We start from the raw sequence: 23161 nt of genomic DNA, 5'->3' as shown, positions 1-23161 counted from the left end.
CGGAGTCATCTACAGACGTAACCGTGAAGGAACCGCGGCCTGCGACTCCATATCCTGATGCCTCGCGTTTTGTGCATCCTCCCAGTCGGTCCTAGCAACCGGCGTTCCTAGCATGGTGACCCCGCATGGTTTGGCGCCTGGCTCGCCCATCTCGTCTCCCACTCTGCCTGTCGGGTCGCTTCCCCACTCCCTTCTCTGGCATCTTCTCCAGCAAAAGGAGGTGAGGCGGCCTCGTACCGCACAAGGGCTGGACGGGTTTTTGCAGGCCAGCCACCCGTTAGATATGGCGATTTTGTGTAACTTTGCAAATGTATTCTCAACGTTCCGCCTATATTGCTTAGCTGCCGACGTTTCTTTATTTCTACAAGAAAAGATGTAGATTGGCTATTTCATACTAGCCAGTTATAGTGCTTGTTAGTAGTAGCTCCATCTAATATGTGCTTTATAGTATCAAGAGCTCACCTACGCTAGCTAGTAGAAGTAGCAGCTCGGAGCTATGACGTATGCAGATCCTATGCTGTAAGTGATTTAATAAACATGTGTATCTTTGTGTGTGTTCATGTCTCATCATTACATTTAGTTACAACTAGTCACACGGGGGGGGGGGGGGGTGTGTGGTGTGTGGTTGCGTGTGGGGGGGGGGTGGTGGGAGTGAAAGTGTGTCTGTGGGCTGGAGGGGTTTGCTAGGGGGGGAGGGGGATGGATGTGGGAGGGGGTGGTTTGGGGGAAGGGTATGTGTGGGTGGGGGGTGTGGAGGGGATAGGTGTGTGGGAGGGGGTTGAGGTGTGGGGGGAGGGGGTTGAGGAGGGAGTTGGGTGTGGGGGCAGTGGGGGAGAGCTCGGAGAAAAGACGGGGGAAGAGCCATTGGGGAGATGCGGTATCACGGGGAGGATGGCAGGAGCCAACGAGGGGGACCAGAGGAGAAGAGGTTGGGGGTGTGATGGGGACTCACAGTGGGCGCTGGTCTCTTCGCTGTTCGCTTCGCTGGTCGTTCTGATCTGCACAGCTTGCGGTCTCAGCTCCGCCTCCGGGACTTTATTCTCCAGAGGGTGCCAGAAGGGGCGTTACTTTCATGGTGACTGACAGGCGAGAAGACCAACCTGCTGATCTCACGATTTTTTAAACCTTCATAACTTTTGTAATCTTCCACCTATTGGAACAAAACTTGGTGGCTTGGAGCAGAGAACGGCGAGTAAGGTGGCGAGTAATCCTAGCGATATAGGGTGGCATTTTTGCGCAGATTTAAATACAAAGCAAACCAGAAGTGGTCAAGATGAGAGTTTTAGTAATAGTATAGATGCGCTTAAAGACAATTGGAATGTGAATCTCTACTGTTATTAGCTGATACACAAAGATTGAGGGGAACTCCTCATGATAACTGTGTCGGAAGGAACTGCAGATGCTGGTTTAAACCAAAGATAGACACAAAATACTGGAGTAACTCAGTGGGTCAGACAGCTTCTCTGGAGAGGAGAGAAACGTCACCCATTCCTTCTCTCCAAAGATGCTGCCTGGCCCGCTGAGTTACTCCAGCATTTTGTGTTGATCCTCAGAACAATGGAGGACCTGGTGTGGGGGGGTGGGGTGAGGAAGGGTGAAGAACAAAGGGGGGGACTGGCGCCAGAGGTGGGAGGGGAGAATTTGTAACTTTGTAAGCATCTTTTATGGGTGACTATTTACATACCTTGGCACTGTATGCAAGCAAAAAATTTCACTGTGACTTAAGACAATAAAGTATTCTATTCGACTATGGTAGCACTGACTCATTAGAGCAGGGGTCTCCAAACTATGGCCCGCAGGCCACATCCGGCCCGCCACGAGATTTTATCCGGTCTGCAGCAAGCTCTTAACGCGTTCCGTGCGGCGGCCTATTTAGCGGGTTCTGTGGTAGCGCGGGAACTTACACGTCAGTTTGCCGTAGGCTATCAAGTTGAAGGTTTGTGTGCAGCTGCCGTTAGTTGTACGTGACTAATACCCAGGGTGCCGTGCTGCCGGAGCTCACTGGAGCGCTGCTCCGGCACCTCTGTAAAAAAAGCCAAAATAAACAGCGGGGAATTTTAACTAGCGGGTGTGTTGTCGGGGTAACCTGGTTAAAAGAGGGGGGGGGGAGGGGAAGACCCATCACTACTGACAGTCCCTGTAGGGGGGAGGGCCACTAGGACCAAGCAGAGCCAGAACACGTGCTGTCTGGATGGTGGAGGTTGTGGGCCTGGTGCTGAGCCGGGAACTCTGGTGAGGTGAAGGCTCTGGCCCGCTGGTGGCTGGTGGAGAGGTGAGGGTCGGCAGAGTCGCTGATGGAGGCCCGTGGGGGGCTGGAGTAGAGATACGGGTTGGCGGCAACAGCGTCAATGACCCCGGGGAGACAGTGAAGAGCGGCAACAGTGGCGGCCCCAGTGAGTGTGTGGGTGGGGGGGGGGGGCGTGTGTGAGAGAGTGTGTGAGTGAGATTGTGTGTGTGAGTGTGTGTGAGAGTGGGTGTATGAGTATGTGTGAGTGAATTTGTGGGTGAGTGAGTGTGAGAGTGTGTGAGTGAGTGTGAGTGTCTATATGTGTGTGTGTGTGTGTGTGTGTGTGTGTGTGTGTGTGTGTGTGAGTGTGAGTGTGAGTGTGAGTGTGAGCGTGTGAGTGTACGGCCCACAAAAATGTGCCAAATATGTAATGTGGCCCTCATGCTGAAAGGTTTGGAGGCCCCTGCATTAGAGAATCAGATAGATGGCACTGAGAGCTATCAGCAGACTTAGTAGTTTCAGCAGCGTTGGCAAAGAGGCACGTTGTTGACCGTTGGCGACCACGCGTGTTCTGGTGGGCTTGATAGTGCGCTGCCACTGTGTCAGGATGGTTTCCCGAGCCTCCGGCCATTTTCCCGGCCCAGTCAATCGGAACTGGTAAGGTGTGCAGGGGCCAATGTAAACCTCGAAGGCCAAGCGTGGATCGCTGGTGAAGAGCTGCATGATGTTGGGCCTCACACCGATCTGTTCAGCTATCTCATCCATGTAAGGAATTAGGTCAACTTGAATAGTGTGCCTTTGCGAGTTGACGTACCTTTTTTTTTTGCAGAAAAAGAGGTTTAGTTTCGTATATTGTCGCGTGTACCGAGCAGGCACGTGCCGTCAGGGTAGGCAAGGTAGGCACTGCCTACCACGACTAAAATTATAACATAGCAATTACTAAATATAAATAGTAAAGGCATGGGAGAATTATGCCTACCTAAGAGATCGATCTCTTATGTAGGCATAATTCTCCGTGCCTTTCATCCGCAGCACTTGTAACACGGGAAGCTCTGTGCAGCCCACGTGCCGTCAGCGCTGCCTGAAGCCGTCACTTTCAATCGGGGCTGAAGGCAGCAGAAATTCTGCCTTTGCAGCACTGCGCATGCGCAGCGCTAGTTTCTTGGCGAGGTTTTCAAATATGGATTGTCATTATTTTAAGTGTATCTTAGGAAACAGGGAGGGAAGAATGGAGTCCATGTGTACCGATAATGTAGTAAGTACATTTCTTGGTGATGTTTTTAAATACCGTACATCCCGGGGTGTGGGGGTGGGGGGAGAGCTCCTTTCACAGCGTTTGGGGAGTCTGGCCCGGGGTAAAGTTGCGGGGAGGGCACGAATGTTGTGAAGGAGGGTATCGGGATCATGCCACTTGCGGCGCTCCTTGCACGGAGGCGTACAATGCCACCGCATTGAGGCCAGGGGGGGGGGGGGGGATAAGAAGCAGCTCAGGTGGCCGCCGGGCCGGACAGCGGAACCAGCCGCCACCTCAGCGCCTCCTGTCGGCCGCCGCTCACCTCTGGCAGCTCTCCGTCTAAATACCTCTATCCTGCCGCTCGCTGGCCTCACTCATGTCCTTAAATTCCGACAGCGCGATTGAGGTTACTCGGCTGTGGGAATTTAAGGATTTGCGGAAGCGGCTGACATGAGCGAGCGGCAGGTGAGACGTGTACAGACGGAGGGCACTGCCAGAGGTGAGCGGGCCGGCAGAAGGCGCTGAAGTGACGGCCTGTTCTGCTCTCGGGTCCCGGCGGCCGCTCGCAGCTACCTGAGCTGCTTCTATCCCCGGCTACAGTGCGTGGCTATGCGCCCGGAGAGCTGCGGCAGCAGTAAGTGAATGAGTTACTGGCATTATCCCTGACCCCCTCCTTCTCAACGCTCCTGCCCTCCCCGCAACTTTACCCCTGGCACAGACTCTCCACACGCTGTGAAAGGAACTCTCCCCCTAATTGATCCCTTGAACAAGTATTGTCATTCAATAAGATGACAACTGATTCAACTTTTCCCTGTACTCCCGTTTTTCCCACCATCTCTCCACCTGCCATCAATCTTCACCACCCACCCATTCAGTAATTCAGAATAAAGGAGACTTGGAAGCCTTGGGCAAATTGAATTGTTACTGTTTTTATTTTTATTTTTTATTTTTACGGAGAGAACAATCTGCGCATGCGCGGTTAAATTTTTTTTTTTTTTTAAAGCCGACTGTGTGCCTACCCTGAGTAATTACTCACGACACGTGCCTGGTACCGGAGTACAGTGAAAAGCATTTGTTGTGCACTATCCAGTGAGCAGAAAGACAGTAAATGATTACAATCGATCCATTTACAGTATAGATACATGATAGGGGAAAAACGTTTAGTGCAAGGTAAAGACAGCAACTTCCAATCAAGGATAGTCCGAGGGTCATCGAAGAGATAGATAGTAGTTCAGCACTGCTCTCTAGTTGTGGTAGGATAAAAAGAGACCGAATTTAGAAAAGAACAGCACAGCACAGGCCCTTGAGCCCAGTGTCCATGCTGAACATAACGGCCAGTTATGCTAATCATCTGTGCCTGTCTCCATTGCCCTGCATATAGAAGGGAAGAGATTGAACTTTTTTTCGCCTTCCATCACAGTGAGGAATATGGAGGAGTCACTGTGGTGGATGTTTATGTTGAAATGTATTTTTGTATGTTCTGTTGCTTTTTATTTGTACGGCTGACTTGGAAAATGAAATTCCTCATATGTTGCAAAACATACTTGGCTAATAAAATATTATTGTATTGTATATCCATGTGTCTAGCCAAAGATGTCTGAAGAAGGGTCTCAACCTGAAACGTCACCCATTACCTCTCTCCAGAGATTCTGCCTGTCCCGCTGAGTTACTCCAGCATTTTGTGCCTATCCAAAGCTTGAATGCCACTATGGCATCTGCCTCCAAATCCGTTCCAGGCACCCACCACAAAAAAAACACCCTGCACACCTCCTTTAACTTTGCCCTTCTCACCTTAAAGCTATGCCCTCTAGTTTTTGATATTTCCACCCTGGGGAAAAGGTTCTGACTGTCTATCCTCTCATAATTTTATATTGTTCTTACTTTTATATAGTTTTCACTGCAGTGATCACTAAATCTTCGTGGGAGTCCTCTCTTCAAGGTCAGAGGCGACTTCCAGTGAAGCAGAGGGGCAGAAGAAGAGACCGAACTGTGTAGCACAGGAACAGGTCCGTCAGCCCACAATGACCATTCCGCACATGATGCCAAGTTAAACCGATCTCCTCTGCCTGCATGTGATCCATATCCCTCCATACCCATCAGCCAAAGGGTTCTTAATTGCCATTGCCGTATTTGCCCCCACTACCCCCGTAAAAGAAAACCAAGCAAAACAGAAAAATACTGCAAATTTTTAAAAAAAATAAAAAATGGCACAAGTGCTGGAGTAACTCAGCAAGTCAGGCAGCATCACTGGAGAACATGGATATAGGCGATGTTTTGGGTTGGGATCATTCTTCAGACTGATTAGTGGTGGGGTGGGGAAAGAGAGCTGGAAGAGAGGAGCGGCAGGACAAAGCTTGGCGAGTGATAGGTGGATAAGGATGAGTGGGGGGGAGGGGGTTTGATAGGCAGTGATAGGCAGATGGTTGGATAAATACCATGGATCCAAAGACAAATGGGGTGAGGTGAGGATGGGAGAGTCGTGAATTGTGAATTCAGAGGATGGAATATAGGGGGAATGGGACGGGGGAAGTGGGGAGTGTGCAGCACGGCAGCACAGCAGTAGAGTTGCTGTCTTACAGCGCCAGGGACCCGGGTTCGATCCTGACTATGGGTGCTGTCTGTACGGAGTTTGTACGTTCTCCCCGTGACCTGCGTGGGTTTTTTCCGAGATCTTCGGTTTTCTCTCACACTCCAAAGATGTACAGATTTGTAGGTTAATTGGCTTGGTAAATGTAAAAATTGTCCCTGGTGTGTCGGATAGTGTTAATGTGCGGGGATCGCTGGTCAGCGTGGACTCGGTGGGCTGACGGGCATGTTTGCGCGCTGTATCTCTAAACTAAATGGGTGAAAATCAAGGTGAGGCACAAGGAAGGGAGGGGATTAAAAGTGTGAGGGGAGGAGAAGGCGGGGGGGGGGGGGGTTGTTTGTAGGTGAGTTACTTAAACAGGCAGATATCTGGCAGGGAAGATGATCCATTTTAGTATCATAGAGAGATGCACCATGAAAGATGTCCTTGGGTCTACTGACCATCAACCATTCACTTACACGAATCATATGTTAATCCCCTTTCTGTTATTATTATCCTCCCATTCTCATCAGCACCTCTAGATTCTACCTACAGACCAGAGGAGCTGGGAATGTTTTCCTTGGAGAAGAGGTGAAGGGTAATGTGATGGCGGCATATCAAATGTTCGGGGATCTGGACAGGGTGACAGTAGGAGGTTTCCCCATAGTTTAGTTTAATTTAGTTTACAGATACAGCGTGGAAACAGGCTTTTCGGCCTGCTGAGCCCATGCCCACCATCGTTCACCCGTTCACACTAGTTCCATGTTATCCCACTTTCTCATCCACTCCCGACACACTTGGGGACAATTTACAGAGGGCCAAATCCCGCATGTTTTTGGGATGTGGGAGAAAACCCACGCGGTCTCAGTTCAAACGTGGAGACTCCACACAAAGATACGGCAGGCAAGGTCGGGATGGAACCCAGGCCTGTGGTGCAGTGAGGCCACTGTGCTGCTCTTGTGCCAGTATGATGTAACTGGAATAAAATAGCCCCTAACTGCGCTGTTGATGTGTGTGATAATATGTAGTGTAATACCTTTTGGCCATTTCTTCCCTTTTCTTCACGATGTCCACCATCATATCGTCAACACAGGGCAGTTTAGCCAAGCCTATGGAACAGAATAAAAGAATTGGGCTCAGCTCATTGAATCAATGCAAATGTAAATGCACTTGTGCTGGATTGAATAGAACGATTGCCAACTGTGCTGAGTGCAGTAAGGGGCTGGCTGCTCTGATAGACTGGCTTTGCCAACCGGTGAGGCCCAAACTACAACCTCCCACCTCCGCAAGCATAATTCCTCACCAGCCCCCCAAGCCCTTAAGCTGTTAAAACCGTTGCCAAACTTGGTGTCGTTTTTGGTCTTTGTATCGTTTCATACCTCTAGTTTCCCTCTCCCCTGTCTCGCAGTCTGAAGGGTCTTGTCCCAAAATGTCACCCACTCCTTTTCCCCAGAGATGCTGCCTGTCCTGCCGTTACTCCAGTATTGTGTGTCTATCTGCAGTGTAAACCAGCATCTGCAGTTCCTTCCTACACATTAGTGTAGTTTAGTTTATTACTATCACATGTACCGAGATCCAGTGAAAAGCTTTGTATGCGCGCTATCCAAAGACTATAGATGATTACAATCAAGCTGCCCACAGTGAACAGATAAAGGATAAATGGTACAACGTTTAGTGCAAAATATAATATTGAATCCGATAGATTCCTTTTAAAGATAGTTCAAAAGGTGTCCAATGGAATGGATGGGAGGTCAGGACTACACTCTAGCTGATGAGAAGACCGTTCAGTTGCCTGATAACAGCAGGGTAGAAACTGTCCCTGAATCTGGAGAGGTTTGTGAACTTGAGTGTCAAAGACTCTACTGTGTGGGCAGCAAGCACCGTGGCACAGCGTTGCCTCACAGCGCCAGAGCCCCCGGTTCGATCCTGACTACGGATATTGTCTGTATGGAGTTTGCACGTTCTCCCTTCCTCCCACATTTCAAACACATACAGATTTGAAGGTTAATTGGCTTCTGCAAATTGCCCCTCGTGTGCAGGATAGAACCAGTGTGTACAGGCGATCGCTGGTCGGCGCGGACTCGGTGGGCCGAAGGGCCTGTTTCCACGCTATAACTCTAAACTAAACTAAAAAGTTCAGATCTTGAACAAACCATCACTCAGCTATCAGCAAGAAGAATTCTTCCCTTCGATCTCAGTTTGGGTTTGACTGCATTTCACAAACTCTGGACCAAGGTAGAAAGCAAAGAAAAATGCACCTCCAAAGCAGATTAAATTTGAAACAGTATGTGCCAGGGATTGAATTTAGAATCTCCTGGACAGAAAGGCAATGTATTCATCTGAAAGCCAAGAGAGGAACAGTAATTGTCAAGAAAAAAAATAGTTTGGAGATACATCAGGGAAACAGGGCCTTCGACCCACCAAGTCCATCGATCACCCGTCCACACTAGTTCTATGTTATCCCACTTTCCCATCTACTCGCTACATAAACTAGGGCCAATTTACTGAGGCTATTTCGCCTACAAACCTGCACATCTTTGGGATATGGGAGGAAACCGAAGCACCCAGAGGAAACCCAGGCAGTCACAGAGAGAACATACAAACTCTGCACAGACAACATCAAGGTCAGGTTCGAACCCGGTGTCTGTCGCAGTGTGGCAGCGGTTCTACCAGCTGCACTGCTGTGCCACTCACTATGGTATCACATCAACAACAAGACTACCTAATCAATGGATATTACACACAATGCAGTTGGTTAACATATGATGAGCGTTTGACGGCATTGGGCTTCTACTCGCTGGAGTTTAGAAGGATGAGGGGGTACCTCATTGAAACATACAGAATAGTGAAGTGGATGTGGAGTGGATGTTTTCACTAGTGACAGAGTCTAGGATAGAGGTCATAGCCATGGATTTAAAGGACGTTCCTTTGGGAAGGAGATGAGGAGGAATTTATTTTATTAGAGGGTGGTGAATCATTGCCACAGAGGGTGAGGAGGCCAAGTCAATGGTTATTTTTAAGGCAGAGATAGGCAGATTCTTGATCAGTACGGGCGTCGGGTTATGGGGAGAGGGCAGGAGAATGGGGTTAGGAGGGAGAGATAGATTGGCGATGATTGAATGGCGGAGTAGATTTGATGGGCCAAATGGCCTAATTCTGCTCCTATCATTCATGAACTTAGGAACATATGAGTGCATGTTAGTGATGCTTTGAAAAATGTCCGCATACCTTTAAAGACCCTCGTAGCCCAACGAGCCTGGAGTTCTGATATTGGCATGATGGCTCCCAAGGGCTGGGTAAGGCCGATGATTGCCAGGGTCGGCTGTTCCAGTCGAGGAGGAAAGACATACTTGTACAGAGGGACATGGTTTTCGTCGACTTCAATGATGGTCTTATCCAGAATGGGGAAAGCAAAAGTGTATCCCGTTGCAAAGATAACAAAATCGACCTCTTCCGTCGTGCCATCTTCAAAGATGGCTGCCGATTCAGTAAATTCGCTCACATTGGGTTTCACAAGAACACTTCCAGTTATTATGCAATTTGGCAAATAATCATTAACGGTCGGATGTTGGCCCTGAAATCTGGAGGAGAGAGATAATAATCCGGCTAGAATGGCTGCAGTGCATTGGAGTTAACCTTTTAGAATTACCATGGTTAGAGTTAGTCCTACAGCAGAAAAACAGGCCCTTCAGCCAATCGAGTCCATGCCAACCATCAAACACATACACACCTCCCCCCTTGACTCCATTCAAGGACCCAAGCAGTCTTTCCGGGTGCGGCAGAGGTCCACCTGCACCTCCTCCAACCTCATCTATTGCATCTGCTGCTCTAGGTGTCAGCTGCTCTGCATCGGTGAGACCAAGCGCAGGCTTGGCGATCGCTTCGCCCAACATCTCCGCTCGGTTCGCAATAACCAACCTGATCTCCCGGTGGCTCAGCACTTCAACTCCCCCTCCCATTCCAAATCCGATCTTTCTGTCCTGGGCCTCCTCCATGGCCACAGTGATGACCACCGTAAATTGGAGGAGCAGCACCTCATATTCCGCTTGGGCAGTTTGCACCCCAGCGGTATGAACATTGACCTCTCCAATTTCAGGTAGTCCTTACTTCCTCCTCCCCACTCAGCTCTCCCTCAGCCCACTGGCTCCACCTCTTCCTTTCTTCCTTCCGCCCTCCCACCCTCACATCAGTCTGAAGAAGGGTTTCGACCCGAAACGTTGCCCATTTCCTTCAGTCCACAGATGCTGCCTCACCTGCTGAGTTTCTCCAGCATTTTTGTCTACCTTCGATTTTCCAGCATCTGCAGTTCCTTCTTTAAACACTAGTTTATTTGTTTAGTTTAGAGATACAGAGCAAAGACAGGTCCTTCGGCCCACTGAGTCCGCACCGACCAGCGCTCCCCGCACACTAACACGTTCTACGCACACTAGGAACAATTATACCAAGTAGCCAATTAACCCTGTACGTTTTTGGAATGTGGGAGGAAACTGGAGCACACGGAGAAAACCCATGTGAGGAGAACATGCAAACTCCGTACAGACAGCACCCGTAATCAGGATCAAACCCGGGTCTCTGGCGCTGTGAGGCAGCAACTCTACCGCCGCGCCACTGTGCCGCACAGCTGATCTGAAACATTCATTGTTTTTCTCTCTCCCGCCACAGAGGCTGACTGACATGGTGAATACTCCCCTCATTCTTTGCTTGTAGTTGCAACTCTGGCATCATTTGTTATGTAGTAAACTATTCCTAAATGCTTCAAGTGAGCACGACAAGCCAAAATGGGAAACCGAGCCAAATGGAAAACAGGGTAGATGGCCAAAAGTGAACAACAAAAAATAAAATAACGGAAGGGGTTCATTGGAGCAGCTAGGTACCTTCAAGGTAAGACAAAGATTGTCGGGGAAACAATTCTGAGGGCTAATAACTAATAGGGATATGGTTTGTGCTGATGTGGTGACAGGGATGTGATGGCAGACAAAGCCTAAAAGTAGAGACATGGAATGCAGCAGTGATGACACCCAAGTTTCAGGAACGTCATTGATTGTGTTATGGTGTTGTGACAGAAAATTGGATCTACTTGTGGATAATCTTTTTATTCTGCAATCAAGACCGAGTTTGTTAGCTAATTAAAGGGCCTGTCCCACTTTCACGACCTAATTCACAACCTTTTTTACTCGTGGACATTTTTCATCAGGCTAGAAAAACGCCACGACCTACTTGATGCCACGAGTACCTACAACTAGCATCATGGCCTGCTACGACCTCCTACGACCTCGTGACGACCATGTTGCGAGTATGAGTCAAGGGCAAACTTGGCAGAGGTTGTGAATTAGGTCGTGAAAGTGGGACAGGCCCTTTAGCCTTTCTGTGACCTCCATTCTGTTCTCGGGGCTGCCGGGAACAAGGGGGGAGCAAGGCAGGGGTTGGTGGGGGGTAGGGGTTGGGAAGTGGCGAAAATGAAGGGGGACCCAGTGGGAGTGGGGGTGGGGGGGGGGGGGCTGTGACAATAAAGTATAATTGATTCATTGAATTGAATCATTGAAGATCTTGTTTTACTGTTCATCACGTTTCTGTGAATCTTGTCAGCTGAGAATATAAAGGCTGTACCAAAGTAGTGCTCAGCAGGTCAGCCTTGACTGGTCACTTGGTGCGCACCAATGAATTTCTCGTTGCTCTCCATGCAACTCCGCATGGCCTGCCCATTTGCTTTTACAAAGACCACAGAATGCGATGCTGGTGACATTACTCACCTGTGGGTGGGTTGCAAACCGTAGTTCGCATGATCAAATCGATTGTTTATACGTCTCTCAATCACCCAGGCAGTTAGAGGTGGAGGGACCAAGTAATAAACACGACAGGTATAGGCCATGTCGACAGGGTATCCTCTTACAGCCACACGGTTGATTATCCAGGCACCCCTTCTTGTACTCAGAAACACCTGCAAGACATTTAGATCATGATCTTAAGTGATAGGAGCAAAATTAGGCCATTCGGCCCAACAAATCTACTCCGCCATTCAATCATGGCTGATCTATCTCTCCTAACCCTTTTCTCTTACCATCTCCCCATAACCTCTGCACCTGTACGAATCAAAAATCTATCTATCTTGGCCTTAAAAATATCCAGTGACGGCCTCCATAGCCTTCTGTGGCAAAGAATTCCACAGATTCACCACCCTCTGACTAAATACATTTCTCCTCTTTCCCTTCCTAAAAGAACGTCCTTTAATTCTGAGGCTATGCCCTCTAGTCCTAGACTCTCCCACTAGTTGAAACATCCTCTCCACATCCACTCTATCCAAGCCTTTCACTATTCGGTATGTATTCCTCCCTCCTTCTTCTAAACTCCAGCTAGTACAGGCCCAGTACCATCAAACGCTCATCATATGTTAACCTACTCATTCCCGAGGTAATTCTTGTAAAGAACGCAAGGATGCAAGTCTTAAAACCTGCAACCTAGACAAAAATAAAAACAAAATGCCCCTATCTCAACTGCATTTATTTTCCCCTGCAGGAGAACTGATCATGCTTCTAAACTGGAAGAGAAAGAAGCCCAATTACATTAGGATTTCAACTTGTAAATAATAACCAGTTCCTCTTGCTGAAATAAAGGCTTGGATAGAGTGGATGTGGAGAGAATGTTTCCACTAGTGGGAGAGTCTAGGACCAGAGGTCATAGCCTCAAAATAAAAAGATGTTCCTTTAGGAAAGAGATGAGGAGGAATTTCTTTAGTCAGAGGGTGGTGAATCTGTGGAATTCATTGCCACAGAAGGCTGCGGAGGCCAAGTCAACAGATATTTGTACAGCAAAGATGGATAGATTATTGATTAGTACGGGTGTCGGGGTTAGGGGAGAAGGCAGGATAATGGGGTTAGGAGGGAAAGAAAGATCAGCCATGATTGAATGGCGGAGTAGACCTGATGGCTGAATGGCCTAAATCTGCTTCTATCACTTCTGAACATGATAATATATAAATATCATTAGCGAAATGATCAATCCTTTCATTGAAGAATAATGCAACGTTTAAGAAACATTTAGACAGGAACACGGATAGGGTAGGTTGCGAGTGATACGAACCAAACGCAGGCAGGTGAAACTAGTGTAGATGGGACATGTTGGTCGGTGCGGGCAAGTTGGGCCGAAGGGTCAGTTTACATGCTGCAGATTCTATGACTCTTGTTTGACAGGCAAGATAATTAAATGTGGGATAAATTAATAAATGGGTCATAACAATAGATAATATGTTACAATATGTTATTTATAACAAGCTATTAAAATGTTAATGATGCTCATCTAAATGGGTCTTAACCACAAAAAATAACAATAATAAACAGGTCATAAATATAAAAATAATATATAAACATAATTTCCAGAATGATCAATCCGTGCATTACAGAAGAAAGATTGGCGTGGAAAAATCATTACTTTTGGGCTAAATAAATAAACAGGTCATAAACATAAAAATAACAACACAATGTTAATTATAACATGCTAATATTGTTAATGATAATAGGTTAATAATATGTTAAGATGTTACCAGACAGGGATCATTAACAAAAATAATAACAATGATAATAACATAAAAATAAAAAATGGGCTAAAGATAAAAATAATATGTAAACATAATTTGAAAAATATTAAATCCTTGCTTTGCAGAAGAAGGATTTGGCAGGGAAGATAATTAAATGTGGGGTAAATTAATAAACAGGTCATAAATATAAAGTTAGGAAGGAATTCCAAATACATTTCTTTGTCCAGATGGTGGCTGGATGATGAAATTTGTGACCTGTGGATTACATGTGGCAAATAGCACAAGATGGGCCAGGAGGAAGAAAGGAAGGATATTTTGATATGGTTAAATGAACAGTTTGAAGGAGGCGGTGCGGCAGAAAATATAGTGGTTTTGTTGGTAAAAAGAGAGGATAATTTGAACCCTCAAGCTGCCTCTAGCATTGTGAGGTTGGTTGTCTGTGTTAAAACTGCACGTGTCAGCCTTGCAGCCAGTGTCTGCAAAAATTGGAGATGTCCCATTGCTTAGCTTAGTTTGGTTTATTATTGTCGCGGGCACCGAGGTACAGCGAAAACTTTTTTGTTGTGTCTTAACCAGTCAGCGAAAAGTCTATACGAATGGTGAAGGGCCTGGGTAGAGTGGATGTGGAGAGGATGATTCCACTAGCAGGAGAGTCCAGGACCAGAGGGCACATCCTCAGAGTAAAAGGACATACAGTACCTTTGGAAAGGAATTGAGGAAGTTCTTGGTGAATCTGTGGAATTCATTGCCACGGGCAGCTGTGGAGGCCAAGTCACGGGATATTTTTAAGGTGGAGATTGACAGATTCTTGATTAGTAAGGGTGTCAGGAGTTATGGGGAGAAGGCAGGAGAATGGGGTTGAGAGGTGAAGGTAGATCAGCCATGATTGAATGGTGGAGTAGACTTGATGGGTCAACTGGCCTAATTCTGCAACTAGAACTTATGTACATGACTACAATTGAGCTATCCACAGTGCACAGATACAGGATAAAAGGAATTACGTGTAGTGCAAGATAAAGTCCAGTGATGTCTGAGGGTCTCCAATGAGGTAGATGGTAAGGTTAGGACCGGTCTAGTGGTGATATGATGGTTCAGTTTCTGCTCATGGAAGGACCGTTCAGAAGTCTGAAAACAGCGGGAAATAAGCTGTTCCTGAGTCTGGTGGCGCGCGCTTTCAAGCTTGTGTATCTTCTGCCGGACGGGAGTGAGAGAGACGGAGGAGGAGGAATATGCGGGGGTGGGAAAAGTTCCTTGATTATGCTGGCTGCTCTCCCATGGAAGCAGGGGTGATGGCAAAGAGATGTTTTTGTAACATTTTATTACAGATCTGGCCTGAAACCAAACGAGTTACCAGAACCAGAAAGGTGGGCAAGTTTTTGCTTGAAACACACACAGTGCATACAGTGAATTGACATCATTCTGTCTGTGTTGCTCCTTACCTGTTTTGCATGATGACTGATTTCAACTGCAAGATCACCCCCTGAGTTCCCGATACCAATGACTACCACTCTTTTCCCTTCAAATATCAGCGGCTGTTTATAATCCTTGCTGTGCATATATTGACCCTTGAATTTCTCTATACCTGGGGATATAGACAAATAGAGAAGCATTTTGCTTGGCGAGTATACAACCCCAATGACAGCAAATAAACTTAACATAAACTTCTGCAGTTGTATAGGGCTTTGGTGAGACCTCATCTGGAGTATTGTGTACAGTTTTGGTCTCCTAATTTGAGGAAGGACATCCTTGTGATTGAGGCAGTGCAGTGTAGGTTCACGAGAGTGATCCCTGGGATGGCGGGTCTGTCATATGAGGAAAGATTGAAAAGACTAGGGGGGGATCTTATAGAAACATATATAATTATAAAAGGACTGGACAAGCTAGATGCAGGAAAAATGTTCCCAATGTTGGGCGAGTCCAGAACCATGGGCCACAATCTTAGAATAAAGGGGAGGCCATTTAAGTCTAAGGTGAGAAAAAACATTTTCACCCAGAGAGTCGTGAATTTGTGGAATTTCCTGCCATAGAGGGCAGTGGAGGCCAAATCACTGGATGGATTTAAGAGAGTTAGATAGAGCTCTCGGGGCTAGTGGAATCAAGGAATATGGGGAGAAGGCAGGCACGGGTTATTAATGGAGGATGATCAGCCATGATCACAATGAATGGCGGTGTTGGCTCGAAGTGCTGAATGGCCTCCTCCTGCACCTATTTTCTATGTTCAATGGTATCCGTCTGTACCGTCATGTGTACAGAGATACAGTAAGAAGCTCGTTCTGCATGCTGTCCAGTTAAATCATACTGTACACGAGTACAATAGATCCTCTTCTGGAACAGTACGCAGAGTCGCCATGTTCTGCTGCCATCTTGCAACTTCCAAGTCTGTAAAACGTCCGCCTGGTGTCCTGGCGGCACTGGGTTGGTGGAGATGGGTTTGGCCTGGCCCAGCCCTGTGCCGTTGGCTCGGCACCGCTCTGTGCTGATGCCCTCGACCACGTAGCTTAAGCTTTATTATTGTGACCTGTACTGAGATACAGTGAACAGCTTTGTTTTGGATGCTAACCAAACAGATCCGATAATACATTCATGACAAACTCAAGTACAACAGGTAGAACAAAGGGGAAGATGCAGAGCGCAGAATGTAGTTCTCAGCTTTTGTCACGTGTTATCCAGTCAGCGGAAAGACAATACATGATAAAGGGAATAACCTTTAGTGCAAGGTAAGGTCCAGTAAAGTCTGATCAAAGATAGTTCAAGGGTCTCCAATGAGGTAGATGGGAGGTCGGGATCGCTCTCTAGTTGGTGGTAGGGTGATTCAGTTGCCTGATAACAGGTGGGAAGAAACTGTCCCTGAATCTGGAGGCGTGCGTTTCCACACTTCTGTACCTTTTGCCTGATGGGAGAGGGGAGAGGGGAGAAGAGAGAGTGACCAAGGTGAGACTGGTCCTCGATTATGCTGGTGGCCTTGCCGAGGCAGCGTGAAGTGTAGATGAGGTCAATGGAAGGGAATGCCGACAGCTTGCGCTTTATCTGCTGAATGTCACCATGTTACTCACCAGGAAATGAATCCAGAGGCAAGTGAGGATTGGTGTGATGACCAGTACAGACTAAAACAGCATCGAAGGTCATTGTTTCCATGTTTCCCTCCACATCCTTTGCCACGACGTCCCACTGCCCGGTGGAAGGGAAATCCACCCGCTTTGTAACACTGCAGACACTGGTCTAGAGAGACCGAGGGGGAAAACGGTTAGGCAGTCAATGTCAAACCCATTCAACGTAGAATTTTCACAAATGGGGTGAAGATGCAGACAGGTGGAGATTTTTTATATACTTTAGAGTTAAATAATATTACTTCCTTTTTCCAGTTTTTCTACATTAGTTTGATGACCCATTGTTACCCACATAAGTGCATTGATTTGCAGAAACAAGGAACTGCAGATGTGCACGCACAAGTGTTGGTGTAACTCAGCAGATCAGGCAGCTTTTCTGGAGAACATGGATAGATGACGATTCAGGTCTGTTAATCATTCTGAAGAATTGTCCTGACCTGAAACATCACCTATCCGTGTTCTCCAGAGATGCTGCCTGACCCGTTGTGCTATTCCATTAGTTTGTGTCTTTTTTTAAAAAACATTTTCACTATTCTTGTTTGGTTTTCTTTTGTGTTTCAAGCTGCCAGGGGTGGAGTTCCGAAGAAGTGTCCCACCTCGAAATGTAGTCTGAAGAAGGGTGCCAACTTGAAATGTCACCTATCCATGTTCTCCGGAGATTCCACTTGACCCGCTGAGTTACACCAGCACATTGTGTCATATTTTTAAGATCTTAAGCCTCACCTGAAATCGTATATACTTCATCAGGTCGAAATTCGCGGCATAAAGACGGAAATAGTCCATAATCTTGGAGTTGTGCATGTAATTTGGATATTCTTCTGGAATGGGAAAATCACTATAGGACATCATCTCTTTGGATGTATTGATGACCAATGATTTATAGATGCTGGGCCTTCCATCGGTTATTTTCTCCTGAGTAAAATAAGTAGAATTACTTTATTAGCAATCTAATGCTAAATTTCCACAGAGCTCCTCCCCAACTCTCAAAACACTCCTCCCAAGTGTCCACAGCTTGATGTATCTCAGTAAAGTCACCAACAAGTTGCTTCCTTTCAAGACTAATTTTGTGCAGAAGCTCCTTATGGTTCTATCACAAGTAGAGGGAGTACAGAGAAGGTTCACCAGACTGATTCCTGGGATGTCAGGACTTTCATATGAAGAAAGACTGGATAGACTCGGCTTGTACTCGCTGGAATTTAGAAGATTGAGGGGGGATCTTATAGAAACTTACAAAATTCTTAAGGGGTTGGACAGGCAGGAAGATTGTTCCCGATGTTGGGGAAGTCCAGGACAAGGGGTCACAGTTTAAGGATAAAGGGGAAATCCTTTAGGACCGAGATGAGAAAGAAAAATTCACACAGAGAGTGGTGAATCTCTGGAACGCTGTGCCACTGAAGGTAGTTGAGGCCAGTTCATTGGCTATATTTAAGAGGGAGTTAGATGTGGCCCTTGTGGCTAAAAGGGGTCAGGGGGTATGGAGAGAAGGCAGGTACAGGATACGGATTTGGATGATCAGCCATGCAGGCTCGAAGGGCCAAAATGGCCAACTCCTGCACCTATTTTCTATGTTAAAATACAACCAATGCTCCAATTCCTCAGATCCACAATGACTAGATTATTTGAGGTCTTACTTGTAGTAATACACAGTGGCGAAACCCAAGGTTTAGTTTAGTTTAGAGATACAGCGTGGAAACAGGCCCTTCAGCCCACTGATCTGTGCCTACCAGCAATCCCCGTACATTAACACCACCCTACACACAAGGGACACTTGTACATTTACATCAAGCCAATTAACCTACAAAATTGTACATCTTTGGAGTGTGGGATGAATCCGAAGATCTCAGAGATGAAACGTCACCCATTCCTTCTCTCCAGAGATGCTGCCTGTCCCGCTGAGTTACTCCAGTTTTTTGCGTCTATCTTTAGCTTAGTTTATTGTCACGTGTACAGTGCAAAGCTTCTATTGCATGCTACACAGTCAGAGGAAATACTTTACATGATCACAATTGAGCCATCCACTGTGTACAGATACATGATGAAGGGAATAATGTTCAGTGCAAAATAAAGTCGGTTAAAGTTTGATTACAGGTCTTCAATGAGGTAGATGGTAGCTCAGGACCATTCTCTAGTTGTCGGTAGAATGGTTCAGTTGCCTGATAACAGCCGAGCAGAAACTGTCCCTGAATCTGGAGGTGTGCGCTTTCACATTTCTTCACCTCTTGCCTGATGGGAGCGGGGAGAAGAGAGAGTGGCCAGGTTGAGACTGTGCCTTGATTATGCTGGTGGCCTTGCCGAGGCAGCGTGAGGTGTAAATGGAGTCAATGGAAGGGAGATTGATGGTCTGGGCTGTGTCCGCAACTCTCTGCAGTTTCTTGCGGTCTTGGATGGAGCTGTTCCCAAACCATGCCGTGATGCATTCCGGCAAAATGCTCTCGACGGCACATCGGTAGAAGTTGGTGAGGGTTGTTGGGGACATGCCGAACCTCCTAAGGCGAGGGCCGGGATTGGACCACGGAACAGAACTCCATAAAACATCAGAACGTACCTGAAAGTTCCACAGCCCTCCAATGTCATCGGTCCGTTCAAAACATACAGGCTCCAAATCTTCATCCAAACAGCATTTGATACATGGTAGCCCGCTGGCTCCAGCACCTATGATAGCGACTCTCTTGGGCATTTTCACCTGTCAAAGGAAAGAGTCAGCAACTCAACTTAATTTTGCAATATGACAGCGTACTGGGCAACCACATTTACTATATTCTTCATATAGCCGTTCAACTCCAAAGACGCACAGGTTTATAGGTTATTGGCTCGGTAAATGTAAAAATTGTCCCTAGTGGGTGTAGGATAGTGCTAATATGCGGGGATCACTGGTTGGTGCGGACCCGTTGGGTGGAAAGGCCCGTTTCCACGCTGTATCTCTAAACTAAACTAAACGGGCAGACAGTGACGCAGCGGTAGAGTTGCTGCCTCACAGCGCCAGAAACCCAAGTTCTATCCTGACCGCAGGTGTCGGCTGTACGCAGTTTGTACGTTCTCCCTGTGACCGCGTGGGTTTTCTTCAGGTGCTCTGGTTTCCTCCAAAAACCAACAGGTTTGTAGGTTAATTGGCTTTAGTAAGTTGTAAAATTATCCCTAGTGTGTAGGATAGTGCTAGTGTACTACCTGGTCGGCATGGACTCGGTGGGCCAAAGTGCCTGATTCAGTACTGAATCTCTAAAGTCCAAAGTCTATATTTTTACAGCTCCTTTCATACTCCCACCACCTTTGTGTGAAATTCTGGGCAGGGTCCCATTTGCCTGCATTTGGCCCAAACACCCTCTAACCCCTTCCTATTCGTAAATGTCAGGGTCCAGTCAGGTCTAGATTGGGTCAACAGAGATGGGGTTAGCTCCAGACCCAAGTGGGGAGGGATCATGATTTTTTGTGACCCTATTTAGACAGTGTGGAGACTGCAGTCCCTGGTTAAGCCCCGTCTCCTTGACTCAGTCCCCTGCTCCTACTGTGAGCGCGGCCGTTGTCACTGACTGGGAAGTCAGTCGGATCTCCAGCCAGAAGCTCCCACGGTCCAGAGTGGGGTCTCAACAGTGGTCATGGTCATTTCAAAGATCGAGCTCCTCCGAACCAAACACTTCTTTCGCGTGCAAAAGGAAAAGAAAACAGAATTGCTTTAAAAAAAACACAAATGCATTTAATCTGCAGTGGGGAATCCGCCTTAAAACTACTTACACCCACTCCTTACCGGTTGTATTTACTGCTTGTAGGCGAGACGCTCGCCTCCTGGAACCGTCGCTGCACCGGGTTCTTGCACCGCGCCGCTGAACGGTAGAGCTGCCGTCTTGGGGCGCCGGCGACCTGGGTTCGATCCCGACCTTCTCCCTTGTAGCTCCAGGGATAAAATGGGATCCGTGTTCGTGCTCTACGCAGCATTCACTCGGTCATCTCTTTCTCATTGGCCTTTCTCCAAACCCCCCTCTCCACACAAACCCAATTATACTTTACTTTCAGTTCAACTGAAGTGACCCAGGAAGTGATTTTCAGGAATCTTAAACAGCCTCTCCTTTTAAAGGAGAGCGATTATCTTACATACCAATCTCATTTAAAGCTCACTCTGGAACCCCCTCGTTAGAGGCTAATTCACAAACCTGTACATTCCCAAACTTGTACAAACTTGTGCACAGAATTTGAACCATTTTATAACTTTTTCTCCCCCTAGGGAAAGGGATTCTAAACCCAGAGAATTTATGTTTAAAGGTTAAAACAAAGAACTGCAGATGCTGGCTTACAAAAATTGACCCAAATGTGCTGGAGAAACTGTGTTGGGTCGGGACAGTAGCGCAGCGGTAGAGTTGGTTCCTTACAGTGCCAGAGACCCGGGTTCAATCCTGACTACGGGTGCTGTCTGTACGGAGTTTGTACGTTCTCCCTATGTCAGCGTGGGTTTTCTCCGGGTGCTCCGGTTTCCTCCCACAATCCAGAGAAGTACAGGTTTGTAGGTTAATGGGCTTCTGTAAATTGTCCCTCATGTATTGGTGATCGGTGCGGACTCAGTGGGTCAAAGGGTCTGTTTCCAGAGTGCTGGAGTAACTCAGCGGGTCAGGCAGCATCTCTGGAGAACATGGATAGGTGACGTTTCACAGAGTGCTGGAGTAACCCAGCGGGTCAGGCAGCATCTCTGGAGAACATGGATAGGTGATGTTTCACAGAGTGCTGGAGTAACTCAGTGGGTCAGGCAGCATCTCTGGAGAACATGGATAGGTGACGTTTCACAGAGTGCTGGAGTAACTCAGCGGGTCAGGCAGCATCTCTGGTGAACATGGATAGGTGACATTTAAGGGGTTGTGTTCAGAAGAAGGGTCCTAACCTGAAAGGTCACCTATCCATGTTTTCTAGGGATGCTGCCTGACCCGCTGAGTTACTCCAGCACTTTGTTACCTTTTTGGGGCATAAGTTTAAGGTTTACCACAACTAGAGAGCAGTCGTGAACTACAATGCACGGTGGCTCAGCGGTAGAGTTGCTGCCTTACAGCGCCAGAGACCCGGGTTCAATCCTGACTATGGGTGCTTGTCTGTACGGAGGTTGTACGCTCTTCCCGTGACCACGTGGGTTTTTCTCTGAGATCTTCGGTTTCCTCCCACACTCCAAAGACGTAGGTTTGGCTTGGTATAAATGTAAATTGTCCCTAGTGTGTGTGGGAAAATATTAATGCGCTGGTCGGTGCGGACACGGTGGGCCGAAGGGCCATTTTCCGTGCTGTATCGCTAAACAAAACTAAACTAAACTCATTTGGAATCTTAGGACTATCTTTGATGGGACCTTGGCGGCTTTATCTTGCACTAAACATTATTCCCTTATCATGTATCTGTATACTGTGAATGGCTCCATTTTAAACATGTCATGTACAAACATAAACAAGCCTGTCCAACCCCTTAAGAATTTTGTAAGTTTCTATAAGATCCCCTCTCAATCTCCTAAATTCTAGAGAGTATAAACCAAGTCTATCCCGTCTTTCTTCATAAGACAGTCCTGACATCCCAGGAATCAGTCTGGTGAACCTTCTCTGCACTCCCTCTATGGCAATAATGTCCTTCCTCAGATTTGGAGACCAAAACTGTACACAATACTCCAGGTGTGGTCTCACCAAGACCCTGTACAACTGCAGTAGAACCTCCCTGCTCCTATACTCAAATCCTTTTGCTATGAAAGCTAACATACCATTCGCTTTCTTCACTGCCTGCTGCACCTGCATGCCCACTTTCAATGACTGGTGTACCATGACACCCAGGTCTCGCTGCATCTCCCCTTTTCCTAGTCGGCCACCATTTAGATAATAGTCTGCTTTCCTGTTTTTGCCACCAAAGTGGATAACCTCACATTTATCCACATTATACTGCATCTGCCAAACATTTGCCCACTCACCCAGCCTATCCAAAGGAGGAGGAGGAGCCATCTTGGAGAACGGCTGCTAGCAGCAGCCGTCCGTCTTAAATTCGTTTTTTTTCTAGTTTTTAGTGAGTCCTGTTTTTTTGTTTGTAGGGGATATGGTCTTTTAATGTGGGGGGGTAGGTGTTACTTTATTTATAGGTCCCTACCTGGTCGGTGTGGCAGCCTTTTTTCCGGGCTGCCCGTCGACCCGTCGTCGTGGCCTACCAGCGGGCTTGGAGCGCCGTTTCTTGGCGGGAACCACCCAGCACCTCGGCCTGCGTGGCGGCACTGCATTGGAGCGCTGGAGCGCTGGAGCGGGCGATGCCTTGCCTGGGTCGCCGCGCTGGAGCTCTGGCGAGCTGGACCGCCGTAAGCAACATCTCCGGGCTGCGGGTTTGCGGAGCGGAGAGGCGGCGTGCGGAGAGGCGGCAAGGCTGCAGTGAGGAGAGCGGTCGCCGACTTTAACATCTGGAGCCTGGGAGCTCCAAACCGACGCGGCCTTGTCGGCTTCGGCAGCCGCGGGCTCCAACCAAGAAGCGGCCGTTCCAAGTGGCCCAGCCGCCGAAAGGA

The 23161-nt window shown here is 47.5% G+C and overlaps 1 protein-coding gene and 1 long non-coding RNA gene across 3 annotated transcripts; one reads left to right on the top strand and one right to left on the bottom strand.

Moving 5' to 3' along the window:
- Window positions 1-2565: 2565 nt before the first annotated feature.
- On the bottom strand, window positions 2566-20769 carry LOC116977535 (dimethylaniline monooxygenase [N-oxide-forming] 5-like). 2 transcript variants are annotated; one of them, XM_033028038.1, is made up of 9 exons: window positions 20421-20769; window positions 19211-19348; window positions 17389-17577; window positions 16612-16777; window positions 14998-15140; window positions 11778-11965; window positions 9256-9608; window positions 7064-7136; window positions 2566-3041 (listed from the first exon to the last, which is right to left on the bottom strand). In XM_033028038.1, the coding sequence occupies exons 2-9, from the start codon at window positions 19340-19342 to the stop codon at window positions 2696-2698; spliced, it is 1590 nt and encodes a 529-aa protein (XP_032883929.1). In that variant the 5' UTR covers window positions 19343-19348; window positions 20421-20769; the 3' UTR covers window positions 2566-2695. The 2 variants fall into 2 exon arrangements, with proteins under 2 accessions (XP_032883929.1, XP_032883928.1); XM_033028037.1 differs by having other exon boundaries at window positions 20408-20767.
- On the top strand, window positions 4518-7668 carry LOC116977536. The gene is made up of 3 exons (XR_004413235.1): window positions 4518-4565; window positions 5468-5471; window positions 7644-7668. It is a non-coding gene; the product is annotated as an uncharacterized LOC116977536 (long non-coding RNA).
- Window positions 20770-23161: the final 2392 nt, after the last annotated feature.

Source organism: Amblyraja radiata, chromosome 10 (assembly GCF_010909765.2).
Source record: "Amblyraja radiata isolate CabotCenter1 chromosome 10, sAmbRad1.1.pri, whole genome shotgun sequence".
NCBI lineage: Eukaryota > Metazoa > Chordata > Chondrichthyes > Rajiformes > Rajidae > Amblyraja > Amblyraja radiata.
This window is presented reverse-complemented; position numbering and strand designations above follow the sequence as displayed.

Bases quoted from the DNA above. Each gene is read 5' to 3' on its own strand.
- LOC116977535 (XM_033028038.1), bottom strand. From the start codon at position 19,342: ATGCCCAAGAGAGTCGCTATCATAGGTGCTGGAGCCAGCGGGCTACCA. The intron at 11,966-14,997 runs GTAAGGAGCAAC...AATGTCTTGCAG, and splicing joins TCAGTCATCATGCAAAACAG to GTGTTTCTGAGTACAAGAAG. The intron at 9,609-11,777 runs GTGAGTAATGTC...TCTCTCCTCCAG, and splicing joins GGTTTGCAACCCACCCACAG to ATTTCAGGGCCAACATCCGA.